This window comes from Carlito syrichta, unplaced genomic scaffold, assembly GCF_000164805.1.
Source record: "Carlito syrichta isolate Samal-C Ts95f unplaced genomic scaffold, Tarsius_syrichta-2.0.1 Scaffold303985, whole genome shotgun sequence".
Classification (NCBI taxonomy): domain Eukaryota; kingdom Metazoa; phylum Chordata; class Mammalia; order Primates; family Tarsiidae; genus Carlito; species Carlito syrichta.
Genome location: NW_007248081.1, coordinates 394,985 through 412,641, shown reverse-complemented (window position 1 = coordinate 412,641; position 17,657 = coordinate 394,985). Strand labels below are relative to the sequence as shown.

Sequence of the window (17,657 nt, the reverse complement as noted above, 5' to 3'; positions counted from 1 at the left end):
ATTGCTTAATTGTAAGAATGTAGTGTGTAATACATACAATATACAAACTATATGTAAATTGACTTTATCAGCAAAACTTCTGGTCAACAAGGGGCTATTAGGAATTAGTTTCTGGAGAGTCAAGTTATATGTGGATTTTTTATTTTGCAGGGATTGGCAGTCAAACTCTCAAGGCTGCATTGTCCAAGAGTCAATTGTACTTTTCTTTCAACACTTTAATGATGCCATTCCATTGTCTTTGCCATTATTATTTCTGGTGAGAAATTACCTGTTGTTTATTATTTTTCTCCCTTGTATAATGTGTCTTTATTTGTCTGACTGTACTTTTTTAGTTTGTCCTTTATTTTTAACTTTCAGAAGTTTTACTATGAGATACTTGGGTGTGTGGTTTTTAAAAATTATTTTTGTTTTTTGCTGAGCTTTTTGGATCTATGATGAGATATAGATACACACATTTTTTAAAACTCAGTTTTGGAAAGTTCTCACTCATCTCCTGAAATATCTCCTCTGCACCATTTTCATATTCTCTGTTGTTTCTGGACCCAATTATCCTTGTGTTACAACATTTGATTTACCACAGATTTTTTTTCTCTCTTTTTGTTTTTTTAGAAAGCAGGATTAATAAGAGAACAGAAAAGCTCCCACAGTGGGCGAGGACCCAAAGGGGTTGCCCCACAGATTTTCTTGCTCCATTTTTTCCTTCCTCATTTTTTTGTTTTTTGTATGTGCTTGAGTTTGGATACTATCTATTGATCTATGTTTAAGTTCACTGATTCTTTCTACTACTATGGTTAGGTTACTGTTAAGTTCATCTAATGGAATCTTCATTTCTGATGTATTCTTTATTTCTAATTGATGTCTGTTTCTCTAAAAAAGTGTCTGTTGTTGCTGCTGAAATTCCCCATCTCTTGTGTGGTGTCCACTCTTTTCATAAGGTCCTCTAACATTTTATCAATTGTAATTTAAGCTGCTTTTCTGGTAATTCCTCTTCTTTCGATTATGAATGGACATTTTCTTACTCTTTGGGTGTCTACCAATATTTGATTGCTTAGTGGACATTTAATTTAATTATAGTGGAAAATGAAGTAGATACTTCCCTCCAAAAAAGGACCTTCTTTTAGGCTGCTGTAGTGGGGAACTGGGTCCATTTGATCTCTAGCTGACCTAGGTCTGGGCTTTGCTCCTGCTTTGGTTTGATTCAGTTCATCTGTGGCTTCACCTGTTTGGAGGGCATGGGATCTGAACCCCCTGACAGATGAGAATCTGGCAATCTATTTTGGCTTTGCACATGAGCTACGAGCATTCAATAACATGGGATAGCTCTTTCTGCTTTATTGATTGATTGATTTGGAATCTCACTCCTTTGCCCAGGCTGGAGTGCAGTGGCATGCACGCTCATGGCCACCCCAGTGTCGACCATCTGGGCTCCAGCAATCCTTCTGCCTCAGCGTTTGGAGTAGCGGAGCTACAGACATGCACTACCATGCCTGGCCATTTTAAATTTTATTGTAGAGACAAGGTCTTGCTGAATTGCCCGGGCTGGTCTTGAATCCATGGGCTCAGGCACTCCACTCACCTCTGCCTTCCAAAGTTCTGGGATTACAGGCTGAGCCACCGAGCTCAAGCCTGGCCCTCTTTTTGCTTTAAGGTTCTGATACCCTTTTGTAGGGTTAATGTGAGTTCTCTTTGTGTTTTCAGTTCTACTTCTGGCTCTTTGTTTCTTTAGGAAATCTCTTTCTGACCTGGTGTCCTGCCTTCAGCGTTCATTGGTGGAGGCTGTCATGTACACTTTGAAGGCTCGGAATGTGTTGTGGGGATTTCTCTCAGGTTTTTTGTCTACTCTGCTGCCTTTCCAGGACATCTGTTTGCACTTGGGAGAGGCTTGTTATCCATCGCGGGATCTCACTCAGCTTTCCTGTTCTGCTTCCAGCCATTGACATTCTAATGCAGTTAGTGAAGACTGGAGGGAAAGTGTTGGTAGGCAGGTACAGAGTTGTTATCTGGCTGGGGCTTCATGTTTGGGGTTCCTTGGAATTCTGATCTCTCTCATACCAGCACCCCTGTAGCTGTCAATAGTTTATGAAAAATTTAGCTGGGTTTTCTTTATCCTTGTTTAACTTCTTCCTCAACTGTCTGTCAGGGATAAGAGTAACTTGTTCCTTCCGGGTACTTAATTCTTAGGGGTTTCTTTGTGTCCTTGGCCTTCTGATGTGTTGAAAACAACAGCAAGTATAATTTTGTAGGATTTTGGCTTGTTTTGGTTGTCAGAATGAGAACAGTGGAGTTTTGTGACTTCTTTCTAAATCCTACAGGAAGTTGTATTCTTAGTACTTTAGTGTTTAGATTATGTAAGATAGACCATGGGTGTGTATAGAACATAGTATTTTATTTTAGGCATTACCTTCAAAGTAAATTTACTTTACTTTGCAGTTCTGCCAGGAACTTGCAGAAGACCTATTTTGAAAGATAAGAATTATCTTTACATCTCATTATTCGAAGAAATCCTATTTCTTTACTGAATTGAATGCTGTGGCTTACTACCCTTTTAAAGTTAGACTTTTAGGTATCAGATTTCTTTGATACTAGCTCTAATAGAACTTCGTGTGATGTTGGAAATGTTCTATGTGCTTTGACTGGTGTGGTAGCCACTAGCCATACATGGCTCTTGAGCACTTGAAATGTGGCTAGTGCAACTAAGGATCGAATTTTTAATGTCAGTTAATTTAGTAATCATGTAGCTTGTGGCTGCTATAATGAATGTACAGGTCTACATACTATATGTAATTATGGTGAAAACATCCTAATAGTGTTTACAGCAATGAAGAACAACTTACAAAATCCTTGGTTATGCTGTTTGAGTATACTTTTTCTTGATACCTGCTTCAGTTTAAGATTTTTTTTGCCTTTTTGATTGTTGAAACACTGTATGAATCTTTAAATGTACAAATCTGAGTTCTTTGTGAAGAATAGAACTTGTGAAATTTTCAAATAATTTTGAGTGAATGAATAATTAGCTTTGTAAACTAACATTCATGCTTTTTCAAATATCAGCAAATTATTGGATGATCTGGTTGTAGAAGAAACTCCATTGCAATGCAATCTTAACTTTATTTCCTAAGGCTTTCACTACCCTGCTCTGTAGCTATTCAAGGAGGTCACATACAGACCAGCCTGAGCAAAGAGAAACATGTTATCAGACCAGTAATCTATAAAGATATCAGTAGAATTCAATTCTTAACTTCCCTCGATCATGTCACCGTCCCACCCCTGCTTCAGGAGATAGTATGCTTTATGGGAGGGGCAGTGAGCAAAGGGCCAGGGAGGGGAGGGGATAGGACACTGAGTACTAGTTTGGTGCTACCCCTAAGTTAGCTAAGTTACTTTTGTAAAACTGCTTAATTTGCTAATCTGTAAGGCAAAGGTCACCTGTTATTAATATTGATGTGATTTTAAGATTAGAAAGAATCCTTGAGGTTGTGTGATTTGTCTTTAAAAAAAATGGCTACTGAAAAATGTTCCCACTTTTTATACTATTATTTTTAATTTTGACACTTGCACTTGGATGTCCCCTCTGAGGAGACATTGCAAATCTAGGAAACCACTCTGATGCCCCCTCTGGAGGACATAAAGAGATTGCTGGTGATTAAAGAGGACAAACTTATGCAAGCGCAAATTTTTCAAAAAAGTATGTTTCCTCGAAGTTTTCCATTCAAAAGCAATGAAAAACCTTTGTTCCATTTGATATTTGTATTTTGCTCTATCAGTTGATAATTAGTTTTCAGGAATCACAAATGTGTTCTTCCACATAGTCTTTGAACAACACACTGGACAATAAATTACATATTATTAATATGGGGAAAGAAAACAAGACTGCATTGTCTGAATAGAAAAACACCAGGTGGAAGACATCTAACAAATTATTATTGCACAACATGTATTAATGAACCAGCAATGTATGTTTGTGGCTGTTTCACACATTACCACGTGTTCGAAAAATAGAAGATATAAAATTTAGATTTTTTGTCATAAATAAGTTCCTCAATGTTCAAAATTCCATTATAAACCAAATATCAGTAAAATAAAATAATTGGTTCCAACACTGTACTATTTAAGATAAAGTGATTTATTTTTCACTATTTAGTAAAAAAGTGCAGTTGAGTTGCTGGTAGGTGACCCATGAGATGTCTCCAAGTGCAAAAAGTTGAAGATTCCAATGCTGAATGCCTCTTGATAAAATCACAGTGATAATATGATTGACCCTGTTTATTTTTTTCCATTTTTAGAATTAGATAAATGTTGGGAAAAGAAATACATGTGTGCCTTTTTCTTCTTTTTTGTAGCTGGACAGATTTGCCAGTATAAGAATTCCAGGGAGTAAGAAAGAGAGACCTCCACTTTCCAACCTGAAGACTGCATTTGCAAGCAGTGAGTGCTCATCGGCATCTTTAGAGACGATAGGAAACATTCCAAAGCCACTGTCAGAGAACGAGCTCTTAGAACTGTTTGAAAAGATGATGGTAAGAATCTTGATTCTTCAGATGTTGAAGACAAAACCTTAGCTTCTGCTTGTGTTAATAGAACACTAAGCAGATTTGGAACTCATTGTTGTGTGGGGTGATTATTGCTATCATTTAAGATAGCACTTTAGCCATAGAGAGCTTTTGGCTTACAAAAATGAGAATCTGAAAGAAAACAACACATCAGTATTTTTGTTTTATACAGAATATATGCAAACATTCCAAAGTATCAAATGGTATATTTTTGTCTTGAATAGATTATCTAAGCGGTCTGTCTGTGTTTGCTTGATTTTCGAATGACGGTCATGCTTCTTTGCTGTTTGCATTGTTGTATGCTGACTGATATTTGGACCTTACTTGTTTTATTCCTTTCTTAGTTTTCAGGATAACTAGGTTCTTTATATTCCTGCAACACTTATATTTGTAGAGATTTGAACTTGCTTGTTTTAGGGTGTGTCTTTTCTGGTAGAGACGCATGGTGGTCTTTGGGGTCTTTTTCAGTTAATTATAAATCACAGTGATTCTCTGACTGACCAAGCACCTGGCTTTTAAGCTAGCAGAATTTGACCAGTAACCCATCTATGTTAAGTATATTCAAATCATTTACCACAGATTAATGCTAGTAGCTTCGTCTAAATAGATTTATTTACATATATAGTTCCTATCCTCAAGTTGCCATCTCCTAAGATTCAAAACACACATTAGAAAAATTAAATGAGTAAGAAATGCCAGAAGGTGGTAATTAATAATTAAGTTCCTTTTAAGTTCACAGAAGGAATAAATAACTTTGATTTTTGAGATACCAAATTAGCTTTAGGGGAAACTAAAATGGATAGGATATTTTCGTGGTTTAGGGAAATTTAGTAGAGAGCATGAACTAGAGCCAGGTCTTAACTCTGGATAGGATTTGGATAAGCAGAGGGAAGGGCATTCTCAGATGGAAGAAACAGCCATGAGCAAAAACTTGAATTAGAGTACAAATAGCTCAAAGGGCACCAGTAAGTGGCTGGAAAAATCTGGGTGGAGTAATAACTTGGGGCAGCTGTTGAAGGGATGCATGTATGTCATTCTGAGGAATTGTGTGTTATTTTTGAATTATGATTTATTCTGTGTATGTCTAGTTCTTCACCTGTTAGTTTTAATGGCCTTACTAAATTTTAGGCAAATGATTTCATTCATCTGTTTAGTTTAGAGTATAAGATGTGAATGAAATGTTAATATTAACTGGTCTTTTCATCATTCAGCTGGAATCAACAATGAATTTGCCAGTACGCTGCCTTATTTTCTATTATTCACAGGTATTTGTGTCCAGTATTACACTTGCAGCTTCAGAAGACCCCAGAAAGAATGCCTAGTTTGTGTCTTATAGGTTTTGGTTTTATTTTAAGTTGGGGTCCCACTCCGTTGCCCATGCTGGAGTACAGTGACACAATCACAGTTCACTGCAGCCGTGACCTCCTAGACTCAGGTAATCCTTCTGCCTCAGCCGCTCGAATAGCTGGGACTACAGGTGTGTGCCACCATGCCTGGCTAAGCTTTTTTTTTTTTTTTTTAATATAGAGATGAGGTCTCGCTATATTGCCTAGGCTGGTCTCAAACTCCTGGGCTCAAGTAGTCCTCCTGCCTTGGCCTCCCTAAATGCTGGGATTAGGTTTGAGCCAGCACACCCAGCATATAGGGATTTTAAATAAGTTTCAGTGATTCCTAACTTCATCACTGAGCATACATATTATTAGTATTTTTCATGAACCCGAGGCTTGGGAAACTCATCTGTTTTGCCAGCTCTTAATGAAGTGCTAATTTTAGTTTCAGTTAATCATACGTGTAGAACTCTTTCCCCCCCTCCCGCTCTTTAATTTAAGAGACAGGGTTTCACTCTGTCGCCCAGGCTGGAGTTCAGTGGCATGATCATAGCTCACGGCAGCCTCCAACTCAAGCTATCTTAGTCTCAAGTAGCTGGGACTACAGGTGTGCACCACCTTACCCAACCCTTTTCTTTTTTTGGTATTAGAGACAAGGCCTTGCTTTGTTGATTAGGCTGGTCTTAGGGCCTCAGGTGATCTCCTGCCTTGACCTCCCAAGTGCTGGATTGCAAATGTGAACCACCCTACCTGACCAGAGCTGTTTATTCACTCTGACACCATGATCTGATAGAATTTCAGCCAAGAACAAAGGAAACATAACCATTTTTTGGTTAGCCTTTGTCTCTGTAAATAGGGCTTATATGAAGGTAGCTTTTTTCAAGACTATCTTTGAGAAATCAAGATGGCAAAGTGCCCTCCTCCATGCACCATATATGGACCCACTTATCTATATTTCTTGTGAGTTTTTGGGATGGTACTTTTATAATTCACTTTGACTACCTTGTTAAAAAAAATTTTTTTTTTCTGTCATAATTGCAGCTGCCATCTGAGTAAGATGAGTAAGGAGCTCACTGATGTTAAACGTTTCTGGAGGCTACGTTTTATTACTATAATTAGTTACAATTACAGCCACCTAGAAAGTACTGAATGTTGTTTATCCTGTTTTTCTGTTACTCTAACTTGGGTGGGGGTTAAGACTATCAATCTTAATAGTATGTACAGAGCAGATGAATAATGGCATTTTTGATGTGTTTACAGAATACTTGTTAAATAACGGGAGTGGATCGAATAATGGCATTTTTGATGTGTTTACAGAATACTTGTTAAATAACGGGAGTGGATCACTTGTTAAGCCGTAATCAGATCTCCCTGTTGGTAGTAGATCTTGTGCAGCCAAATGCTCACTTTACTTAGCAGAAGTAAAATGAAATTGTTGTTTTCTCAGGGCTGTCCAATTTGGCATGAGTTAGTTATTACTAAGGTCTTTTTAAAAATAAGGAACAGGTTCTTTCCTTACCTTACTGATTTCCTTGAGTATAGCACCATATTCTGTAGGGAAAACCTGCTGTTGATTCTGAAACTGAAAGGTTTTTGAAACTGAGAAGGGTATTTTTCCTTCTTTAATGTGGATTAGAATATTTTTTAAGCTTTTTAGGATACTACATCTCTGACAAATTTAAAGCTGTTTCTATGTGACAAATGCTAGATTTAAACTGGGCTTGATTTTTGGCCTCTACATAGCTGTAACATTTTTATTAAAAAAAATTCTCTTGAGAAAGCAGCATTCAATAATCAGCCATGTGAACCTTTTGGCATTTGTACCTATAGAAGTTTAATACCACTTAAAATTTGCATTTAGAGTCTTTGTTTTGGCATTGTGCAGTTTGAAAAATAATTGTTCTTCTTTGCCATTATCAAAGGTATTTAATAATTTTTCCGTGTAGTAAAATTTTGGTTTGAAGAGCACTTTTCTCTCCTTGGGGCAGTTCTTGGAAAGCCTAGCGGACTTGATTGCTTGACAACCGCGAAGCACAGTGTACCACTTCAGCACTTGTGTCATCTTACTCTCATTAGGAAAGTAACTTGACCTGTTTGGTCTCTGGGTGATCATCTGTTTTCTGTGTGCTTTCTTAGTGATGGATTTTTAGTTAAACTTCTTAGGGCCTTCCTCCCCGCTGTTTGTCTTTTGATGAAAGCTGAGTTTCTAGCTGAAAGCCCACCTTGGTTTCTATGTGAATGTTAGATATGTGAAATAGTTGTTTATCGCTGTATATACAGTCTGATTTCTGAAGTCAATTTCAGTAGTTATTCTTGAACTCTTTGTAGATCTCTGTGTTCTTCTGAATGAGGTGAACATGGTAAGCTGAAAGTGACTTGTTTATTCCAGCTGTGGCCTCTCTATACCAGCCCTCTCAGCTTCTTTTTTCCTGACCCTGGTTAAAATCCCAGGCCGATCTCAGAGCTTTCCTGTTGCTTTCAGATAATAAAAATCCTAGCTTAATATAAATAACTCAATTTTGATCCAGGGAAAGCTGCCCGTTTTCCCTTTTTTAAGCTTGCTCCGTTTCTAGTCTCTAGTAAGTGCGGCTTTGGGGCGTGTGCCTGGTCTTCTTTTTCCCCACTTTGATTTTCTGTTCTTCCATATTCTCTAGACTGAATCTGCCTGCTGCAGGTTTAGGTTGGAGGTGGGTGGAGTTGGGAGTGGGGGTGAAGGTCGGGGAGAAGGAACAAGCACTTGCTGGCCAGTGATATCCATAACCTGCCACTGGTGCCCTTTGTATCAGTTTCCTAATGCTGCTGTAGCAAGTTACCATGGAGTTAGCAGTTTAAAACAGCACACATTTATTATAGTGCCGTAGGTTAGAAATCCAGGTTGACTTAACTGGTTCTGTAGTTTTCACAAGACTGAAATCAGTCTCAGCTGGTTGGACTCTTGTCTGAGGCTTTGGGAAGAATCTCCTTCCAGGCTCATTCTGGTTGTTGCAGAACTCAGTTCCTTGCAGCTATAGGACTGAGGTTCTCATTTCCTTGCTGGCTCTCAACTGGAGGCTGCCCTTAGCTTCTAGAGGCCTCTCTCCTGTCCGTTATGTGTGCCTTTACATTTCAGTTGCCACGAGTCCATCTCATGCTTGGAATTTCTCTAACCTGTCATTCTGTGTCACTTTTCTGCTTTTTAAAAAAAATCTTAAAATGATTTATTTTTATTTTTTTTTTAAGATTTGTTTTTGATCACTATCAATTCTTTGTGAATAGTAAACACATTTAGTCAAAAACTTTTATTCATCAGACAATGATCTTCCTTACACGCTTACATTTGAGTATTTGCGGTATTCATTTGTAGCATTCATGGAAGTGCTATGCTTTTAAGGGTGTGTGTGATTAGATTGGGCTCAGTCAGATAATCCAAGATAATTTCCATTTTTTAAGGTTTGTCACCTTAATTTCTTCTGCAAATTCCTTTTGGCATGTAATATATATTTACAGACTCCAGCGATTAGGGCAGTGGACATCTTCGGGGAGCTAGCTTGCTTACCACAGGTATAGTGGATTGCAAATGCTGATTCTTTACTCTACTTCCCAGTCTCACCTGTAATTCATGCATCTGGTGACTTCTCCTTTGACTTCTGCCCCTGACTTCCATGAGTCCACTCCTCTGAGAGCATCACCCTTTGGATGTATACCCCTAGATGGCTCAGGCATGCACCTTCCTGTCCAGGGGAAGTAAATGTATCCTGCATCTTCTAACCTCCAGAGCCTGTGTTCTACAGAGAGTAGTTTGTGGAACAAACTATTTCTACCAGTAGCTTTCAATTTTTTGCTGTTGCTGTTTCTGATGTTTACCCTTCTGACTGTAAATCACTTTCTTATAATCATATCTTTTGTGAAGCATTTGACACTACTGACAATTCTCTCTTGTTACCATTTATTTCTCTTTTGCTTTGGGTACTTTGCCACTAATTTTCCTCCTCTCCTACCAGTTTTTTTCCAGTTTGCATTCCATGTCTTCCCTTTTTTTATGTCATTTTATTTCCTCTGAGTGTTGCCTCTGTTGCCCTGTCTTTGTACACTTTGGTTTTCTATGCTTTCTTCTGTGGTATTGGAGCCATTCCATGTTGTAGAATATCCCTTATATTCTGATACTTCACTACGTCTTCTACAGAAGAGCAACTATAGTCCAGCTCTCTAAAAGATGCTAAACTTCAGCACACCAGAAACTGAACTTACTATATGCCTTAAAAAAAAAAAATCTTACTACACCCTCAATTTCCCTTCTCAGAAGCTCACACTGTCATCTGGGAGTCATACAGGGTCCAATTAAGGCATTTGTCATGTCCATTTACTTTTTGTTCTTATTCGCTCCTGATTTTATTTTTCCTCTGCCTTAGTTCAAGCTTTCATGACCCTTTATCTAGCTGTTGCAGTGGTCTTCTTGCATCCCTCCATGCCTCTATTAGAGACAATTTACTCACAATTAAATCTTAGTCCAGACATTGATCTTCTTTAATGTCTTCCCGTGCTCTCCCAGACTTAAGCACCCCTTAAACTTGCCTCGGTATTCTTGCCTCAGAATTGTTGTGTATCAGTCCCCTATGGAATTCATTCTTTTATTTACTTTTTATTTTTTGACTATCTCTACTTAGTAGGTTAAGTCCATGCAGTATCATCCCATTGGTTTATCATTTCAAACAAATGTCTTTTAAATTAAGTACAGCTTCCTAACCTTTAAGATTTCTAAGACAATTCTCTTCACCCCAGACTCTATATTTATTTATTTATTTTGAGTTGGAATATTACTTTGTCACCCAGGCTAGAGTGACACTCAAAGCTCTACACTCATAGCTACCGCATTTTTGACATGCTGTGGTCAGGAGATCCTTCTGCCTCAGCCTTTCAAGTAGCTAGAATTACAGGCATGTGTCACCATGTCCAGCTAATTTTTTGATTTACTGCAGTGATGAGGTCTCAGCAGGTTTCCCAGACTGATCTCGATCTTTCCTCCGCTTCCCAAAGTGCTGGGATACAGGCTTGAGCATCGCTCCTGGTTAGACTCTATATTTAGAAGGAGATTAGCTTTAATTTCTAGTCTGCCTACTAACACAAAAACATTAAAATAATGAATGGAAGAGGGATTTTTCATGCATCACGCCATTTCTCTTTTTCTAACTTTCATTATCAGTTGAGAGAAAGAAAGCTAGGCAAGAGAGATCTTTTATCAGCATGCCATCATAAACAGGCATTGAGTGCCAATGTTATTAAAATTATTCTGCCAAAAATTATTTAAATTCTGTACTTTCTGTCCAGAATTGTTATAAGCATGGAAAAAATAGTCCGATAAAATTGCATAAAGTATGCAAGTATGAATAGTTATACCCTAATCTTTTTTGGGAAGATGTTTATCAGGCTTGTTGTAATGTAGGAGAAAGCACATTTATAAAATGCCATCATCATCTCTTAAGGGTGTATTTGAAGTGTGTCCTGGCATTAAGATCTTAGATGACCTACTAAGTGTGGGGAAACATAGTGTAGATAATATTAAAGACATTCACATTTTATTTTGAAGCAATTTTCAGTGTCTAATATGAAGTGGAATTTGTTTTAGTTCAGCGGTAGTTTCTTTAATTATAGAGTATTTCAGGCATGCAAAAAAGTACAGAACGTGTAACAAATACTGCCACAGACATAATTGAGATCCCTTGTGTATTTCCCATTTTTTCCTTCTCTTCTCTTTTCTGAGGTGAATGATACCCTGAATTTGATAGTTTTCCCCCCAGGTGTTAAAAATTTTTTTTCTGCACAACAATTACAAATGTACAAAGCAAAACGCTTTTTCCTCTGAACCATCTGTTGAAGTTGCTGATTCAGTGCCCCATTATTAATACTTTAGTGTATATATTTCCTACAAATAAGGATCTCCTTCTATGTAAGCATAATACAATCACCAAAATCAGAGTTAATGCTGACTGACTTCTACCAAAGGAATCCTCAGACATTATTCCAGTTTTACCAAAAGTACCAATGATGCCTTTTATAACAAAACAATCTAGCTCAGAATCACGTATTACATTCAGTTTGTCATGTTCTAAAAATCTTCTTCAGTCTGGAATTGCTCCTGTATTTCCTTGTATTTGCTGAATTTGGCACTTTTGAATATACTAGGCTGATTAATTTTAAAAAAATCCTTAGCTTGCATTAGTATTATACTACTTAAGTTTTGCAAGTAAATAAATGTAGACAGGATACTTCATAATTCAAAGGATTTATTTTCTTTTGATAATAAATGCAATTGAATATCTTTTCAAATGCTTTTTGGCCCTTTGGTCTACTCTTCTTTGAATTTCCTGTTCTATATGTTGCCCATTTTGTTCTATTTTTGTCTTTTTCATATTGTTTTGTGGAATTTGTCATACATCCTGAGTCATACTCATGTGAGTTATATGTTGCAAATATCTTGTCCCAGCCTGAGCCTTTTTATTTTTTATAGGTGGGAAAGGGAGGTTGAAGTGCAGAAATGTAAAATTTGTGGTCAGATTTACCAATCTTTTTATGGCTTGTATAGTTTGTATATTGTTGAAGAAATTCTTCTCTATCCCGACATCATAAATCTATTCTATATTTACTTTTAAAATTATTAGAATTTTATTTACTTATGCCTGATGTGAGGTATGTTTGTTTGTTTTTGAGTAAAGGTCTCACTCTGTTACCCGGGCTAGAGTACGGTGTCATAATCCCAGCTCACTGCAGCCTCAACCTCCTGGGTTTAAGTGATCCTTCCACCTCAGCCTCCTGAGTAGTTAGGACTACAGGCATGGGTTACCACGCCTGACCAAGTTTTTATTTTTATTTTTGTAGAGATACAGTCTCACTATGCCCAGACTGGTCTTGGGTTCCTGAGCTCAAGTAATCCTCCCATCTCTGCCTCCCAGAGTGCTGGTATTACAGACATGAGCCACCGTGCCTGGCTTCAATTTTTTCCTATGTGGATGACTAGTTTTTCAGCAGCGTTTATTGAATAGTTCATTCTGTATTATCATTTATAATCCCTCCAGTGTTATACATTAAGTTTCTATACATATGTGAGTTTGTTTCTGAGATTTGATTTTTGTCCATTAATTGGCTTGCCTATCTGCATTTATATCTATTGTCTTAATTGTTATGGTTGTGTGATAAACATTGATATTAAGACCCCTTTTTCCTATTCAAAAATCACCTCAGACCTGCCAACTTGGTGGATCACGCCCATAACTCAGTGCTTTGGGAGGCTGAGGCCAGAAGGATCACTTGAGGCCAGGAGTTTGAGACCAGCCTGGGCAACATAGTGAGACCTCTATTTCTTTAAAAAAAAAAAATCACCTTGGCTCTTCTTGGCTTTTGGCTTTTTCATATTAATTTTAGAATCAGTTAGTTATATTCTGTTGAAAACTCTGTTGGGATCTTAATGGGAATCTGTGAACTTATTGGTTAACTTAGGAAAAACAGATACCTCTGTAGTAATATCTTCCTATCTGTAAACATTATGATATACATTCATAGCTCATAGTATTTATTTATTTAAATTTTCTCTGTTCTTGAACAGTAAAAATTTGTTACTTTCTTCCTAAAGCTCTTATACATTGTTTAGTAGACTTATTCCTGGGCTTATTGCTTATATGTAAGTATCGTTACAAAATTTTAAAATTAAGAATGTTAATTTTTAAATTGATTTTAGTATCTAGTAATCTTACTGAACCCTCATTAGTTTTTATGACAGATTCATGTTTTTAATCAGAATATCTGTATATACCGTCAGAATATCTGTGGATAATAATTTTTTTTCTTTTTCCATTCATATTTAATTCTTATATTGCAGAGTATGATTGTACAATAAGAGTTTATACCAGTCTTCTTGACTATTTTGAGTATTAGTTTTCCAGATCTGAGATTTTACTCCAAACATAAAGAAAAGTAAAAATGACCTGAATTAGGAAAGCTAGAAGCTGCTCTTTCCTGGACATTTCTCTGTGTACTGCCCCCATACCTGTCCCACCTTCCAAAAATTTTTTATTCTGCTCTCAAAATTAAGATCAAACTGGCCAGTTCCAGGATATCTTTTCTGATAACCCTCCAAAACAGTATTAACACTTTCATTTTTTTTCTGTTCCTAGGTATTTTATGTAGGCATTTTTCTAGGTATTTTATGTAGGCATTAAAAACTAGACTGGCTTTCCTATAGGATAGATGCTTGACTCTGTTAATTTTTTATCCTTTAAGCTGAGGTACGTCCTTTATTACTGACTAAATGAAAGACTGTGTATAATACATTTCTGTTTAATTTGTTGATTCATTAGATCGATTTTCCAGTCTTTTGACCAGAACCATATTCTACTGGACTGTGACCATTTAATCTTACTCATCTCTGTTCCTTTAGTACTTTCACAGTTTATATTGTGTGTATTTAGTTATGCATTGTAAAATGACTTGATCTGTTTCTTTCTGCTGTGGTTAATACCATGTTTATGCAATCAAATGATATAAGTCAGTGCCATAGAGTTAAATATTGAGATGTCTTTGTTTTCTTCTGAGCTTTGTAGTCAATTCAAAAGCATAAACATCTTTGCCTGAGATAAACTTATGGTCTACAGCAGCAGTTCCCAATCTTTTTGGCATTAGGGACCAATTTCATGGAAGACAATTTTCCCATGGATGTGGGGGGGGATGGGAGGGTGGGCGTGGGGCGAAGGGGGAAGGGGGGCGGATTATGTACAGTTAAACCTCACTGCTAATGTTAATCTGAATTTCCAGTCACTCCCCAGTGCAAGCATCACTGGCTCAGCTCCACCTCAGATCATCAGGCATTAGATTCTCATAAGAAGCTGGCAGCCTTGATCCCTAGCATGCATGCACAGTTCACAATAGGGTTTGTGCTCCTATGAAAGTCTAATGCCACTGCTGAGCTGACTGTAGGCAGAGCTTTGCTTCCTCCTGCTCCTCATCTACTGCTGTGTGGCCCTGTTCCTAACAGGCCATGTACTGATACTGGCCTGCGGTCGGGGGTTGGATACCCCTGGTCTACAGGAAGAAAGAAGAGCTCAAGTGAACTGATAAATATCAAATGTGACTGTGTACATTTGATACTTTTTGGAATCCTTGGTGGGAGGAGGGTTCATCTTGCTAAGATTATTCCAAGTTGACACTCTTTGGGTACACACTAATAACAATTTTTCTTTTCTTTTTAATCCTTTGTGTTAAGGATTTATGCATAGCTATTACTTTAGTCACCTAGATGGATGCCTATTTTGTTGAGTGTGCAAGGAATATCTTGAGGGTCACCAGGAGTCTGAATGGAAAGAAAAACCAACAAAGACTCCTTTGTGTCAATTCTCTTAAGTGCTTATTGACAGCTATAGCTTCCTGCCAGCAGTTTATTTTGAGTATTAGTATTCTTTAGAAATCAACTTTTTCATATCATTTTATTTATTTCTTACAGACTAGAAAAATATATTTAAGATGACTAGATAAAATGAGACAGGTTCTGTGGGAATGCTTTGTTCTCATGTATTAATTGTTGCCCTTTTTCTTCTTCATTGTGTAGAAATTGAAAAATTCAGGGAAATATGAGGAGGAAGAAGAGGAGAGAGTAGAGTAGTATAAGGCAATTATGAGTTGATTTATGGGTTATTGGTCATGGGGGTAATGTCAATATTTATTATTTTCTTCTAGAGCCACATAAATGAGAAAACATGTGATTTAGGTGCATTGGATTTTGCCTGGTGGGATTTTACAGCACCAATAAAATGGTTAGCAATAGGAATTTTAAAAGGATAAATGTTAGGTTAATAGTTCAGCATGCTGTTTCACCAATTAGGATATGTATGGGCACTTCCGTTTACAACTGTGAAGGCCTTTTTGCAGTCTTATTTTCTTCTATAGGAAAGTCAGCCTTTGAGTCTTAAGTCAAATGACCATATTATCCTTTAAGTAATTTATGAAAAAATGGTCATTTATTTAGAAAAGGTGAAAAACAAATTAATGAATGAAAACCCTTTTAAGTCAATAGCAGTGTTTTCATCTGTAGGATTACATGGCAGCTTTCTGTGATTATATGTGCTTATATATACATGAATAGTTCTGGCAGTGTTATATTCCAAAATAAATTAGTTATGCAGTTTCTTGTGTATTCATCTCACTTCTTGTATGTTCTGCTACAATTTATACTATACGAAGAAGGAAAAGTGATACTTAAATATTTTTTCCTTTTTTTTGTTCCTTGATTTGTTTCTGGCATTAAGATACATTGAAATTTGGTTTTCAATTGAGATAGTTTATCCTCTGCCCATAATCTCCAGTAAGAATATTTGGTCAAATAATAGTGTTTATGAGTTAATTGTCAATCTTGTGGGTAAATGTTATTTTCTGGCCACCGTCCTGTTAATGAGTTAGCCATTGGACTTCCTATTAATTTTAATGGGAATTGAGTAATGACACTGTGGATAGTACAGTGATAATTCAACTACTATTGGTAAAACCAAAAAATATAGCTTCTTTATAATCACACTTATGTAAAATTCATTATTATAAAGGTTTATATCAAGCATTATGTAAATAGTGGCAGTGTATAATCACCTTGAACGAGGTCCTGAAATCTTCCTTTTTTTTTGCACTAAACCATTCATAGTAGTAAAAACCTACCTTAGTGTAGTGATAAACATCAGTAAGACCTTTTGATACTGTGTGATGTGGAAGATAAATACAAATGTGGTTAAGAACAAAATTACATTTTAGGAGAACTCTGGATAAGAATGTGCTTTGTGACTGTAGTAGTATAATATTAGCAGAAGAGAGACTGCTACTAAGAATAATTATGTTGGCTTTAACTCTAAAACAAAGTGTAGCACTATTAAAATTAGATGATTGCTGTTGACTTAATAAGAATTAATGTTTGGTATAGCTATTGCGGTGCTTCTAGTCTTTATATTCTGATATTATGCTTATTGATCCGTATGAGCGTTTTGATTCATTATAATACTGTTTCTGGTATCCATTTTGTGACTGTTAGGCCTCTGCCCATCTGTGATGTTTCCCTTTCTGGCTGAATTATCTTGCACCCTGACCATCTTCACTGACTTGCTGCTTGCTTGTATGTATTTGCTTAATTCTCCAACTAGTCAATCATTTGAAATTTAATCTGGCTCTCCATGGTGTTAACTGTTTCACTCAACTTGATGTATGTAAATTTAATGAGCATGCTGTCTTGTAACATCCACAGCCATGACTGAAAAAACTGAGTCTAACACATATAATTTGGTTGAAAATATGTCCACTCTCTGCTTGATTGCTCCCTAGTGCAGAACTAGTTGCATGTATGTGTACAGGTATTAAGGTTACATCTTTTTTCCTTTCTGAGTTTTGCCAAAGAAAATGTGAAAAATATTTATTTTATACCAATATTTTATCTGTCTAGTGTGGAGCCAGGGTGCCTAAAAACAGTAGCAAACTTCTAATTTGCTGTTTATGGAAACTTCTGGCTCTATCCTGCGGGGGGCCAGCCCCTGCAAGTTTTGGGGAGTCCCTTGGAAGATGTGGTCGCATTGGCGAATCTGTAGGGACAGATATTAAAAGAAAGAAAGATGGAAGGATAGATATAAAGAGGAAGAAAGAGAAAGAAAGAAAGTGGACAACTGTTCAGTGAAATGAACAGAAGCCGTTTATTGAAAGTTACAGCAAGTATTTATCCCCAAATTTTACACAGGCAGTCTCACAAGTCTTTCACGTGAACACAAAGCCAGGTGCAGGAGGGGCA

At 36.9% G+C, this 17,657-nt stretch overlaps 1 protein-coding gene across 4 annotated transcripts in view; it reads left to right on the top strand.

Moving 5' to 3' along the window:
- The window catches only part of DIAPH3 (diaphanous related formin 3), a 398,317-nt gene that overhangs the window by 60,692 nt on the left and 319,968 nt on the right, over positions 1–17,657 (top strand). For 3 of the 4 annotated variants that reach the window (XM_008059267.1, XM_008059269.1, XM_008059268.1), the window contains one exon: positions 4,341–4,517. The exons of the other annotated variant lie outside the window; for it this stretch is intronic. In XM_008059267.1, the coding sequence (XP_008057458.1) occupies positions 4,341–4,517 (177 nt within the window). The remainder of the gene's footprint in view (positions 1–4,340; positions 4,518–17,657) is intronic. 4 annotated transcript variants of the gene reach the window in all.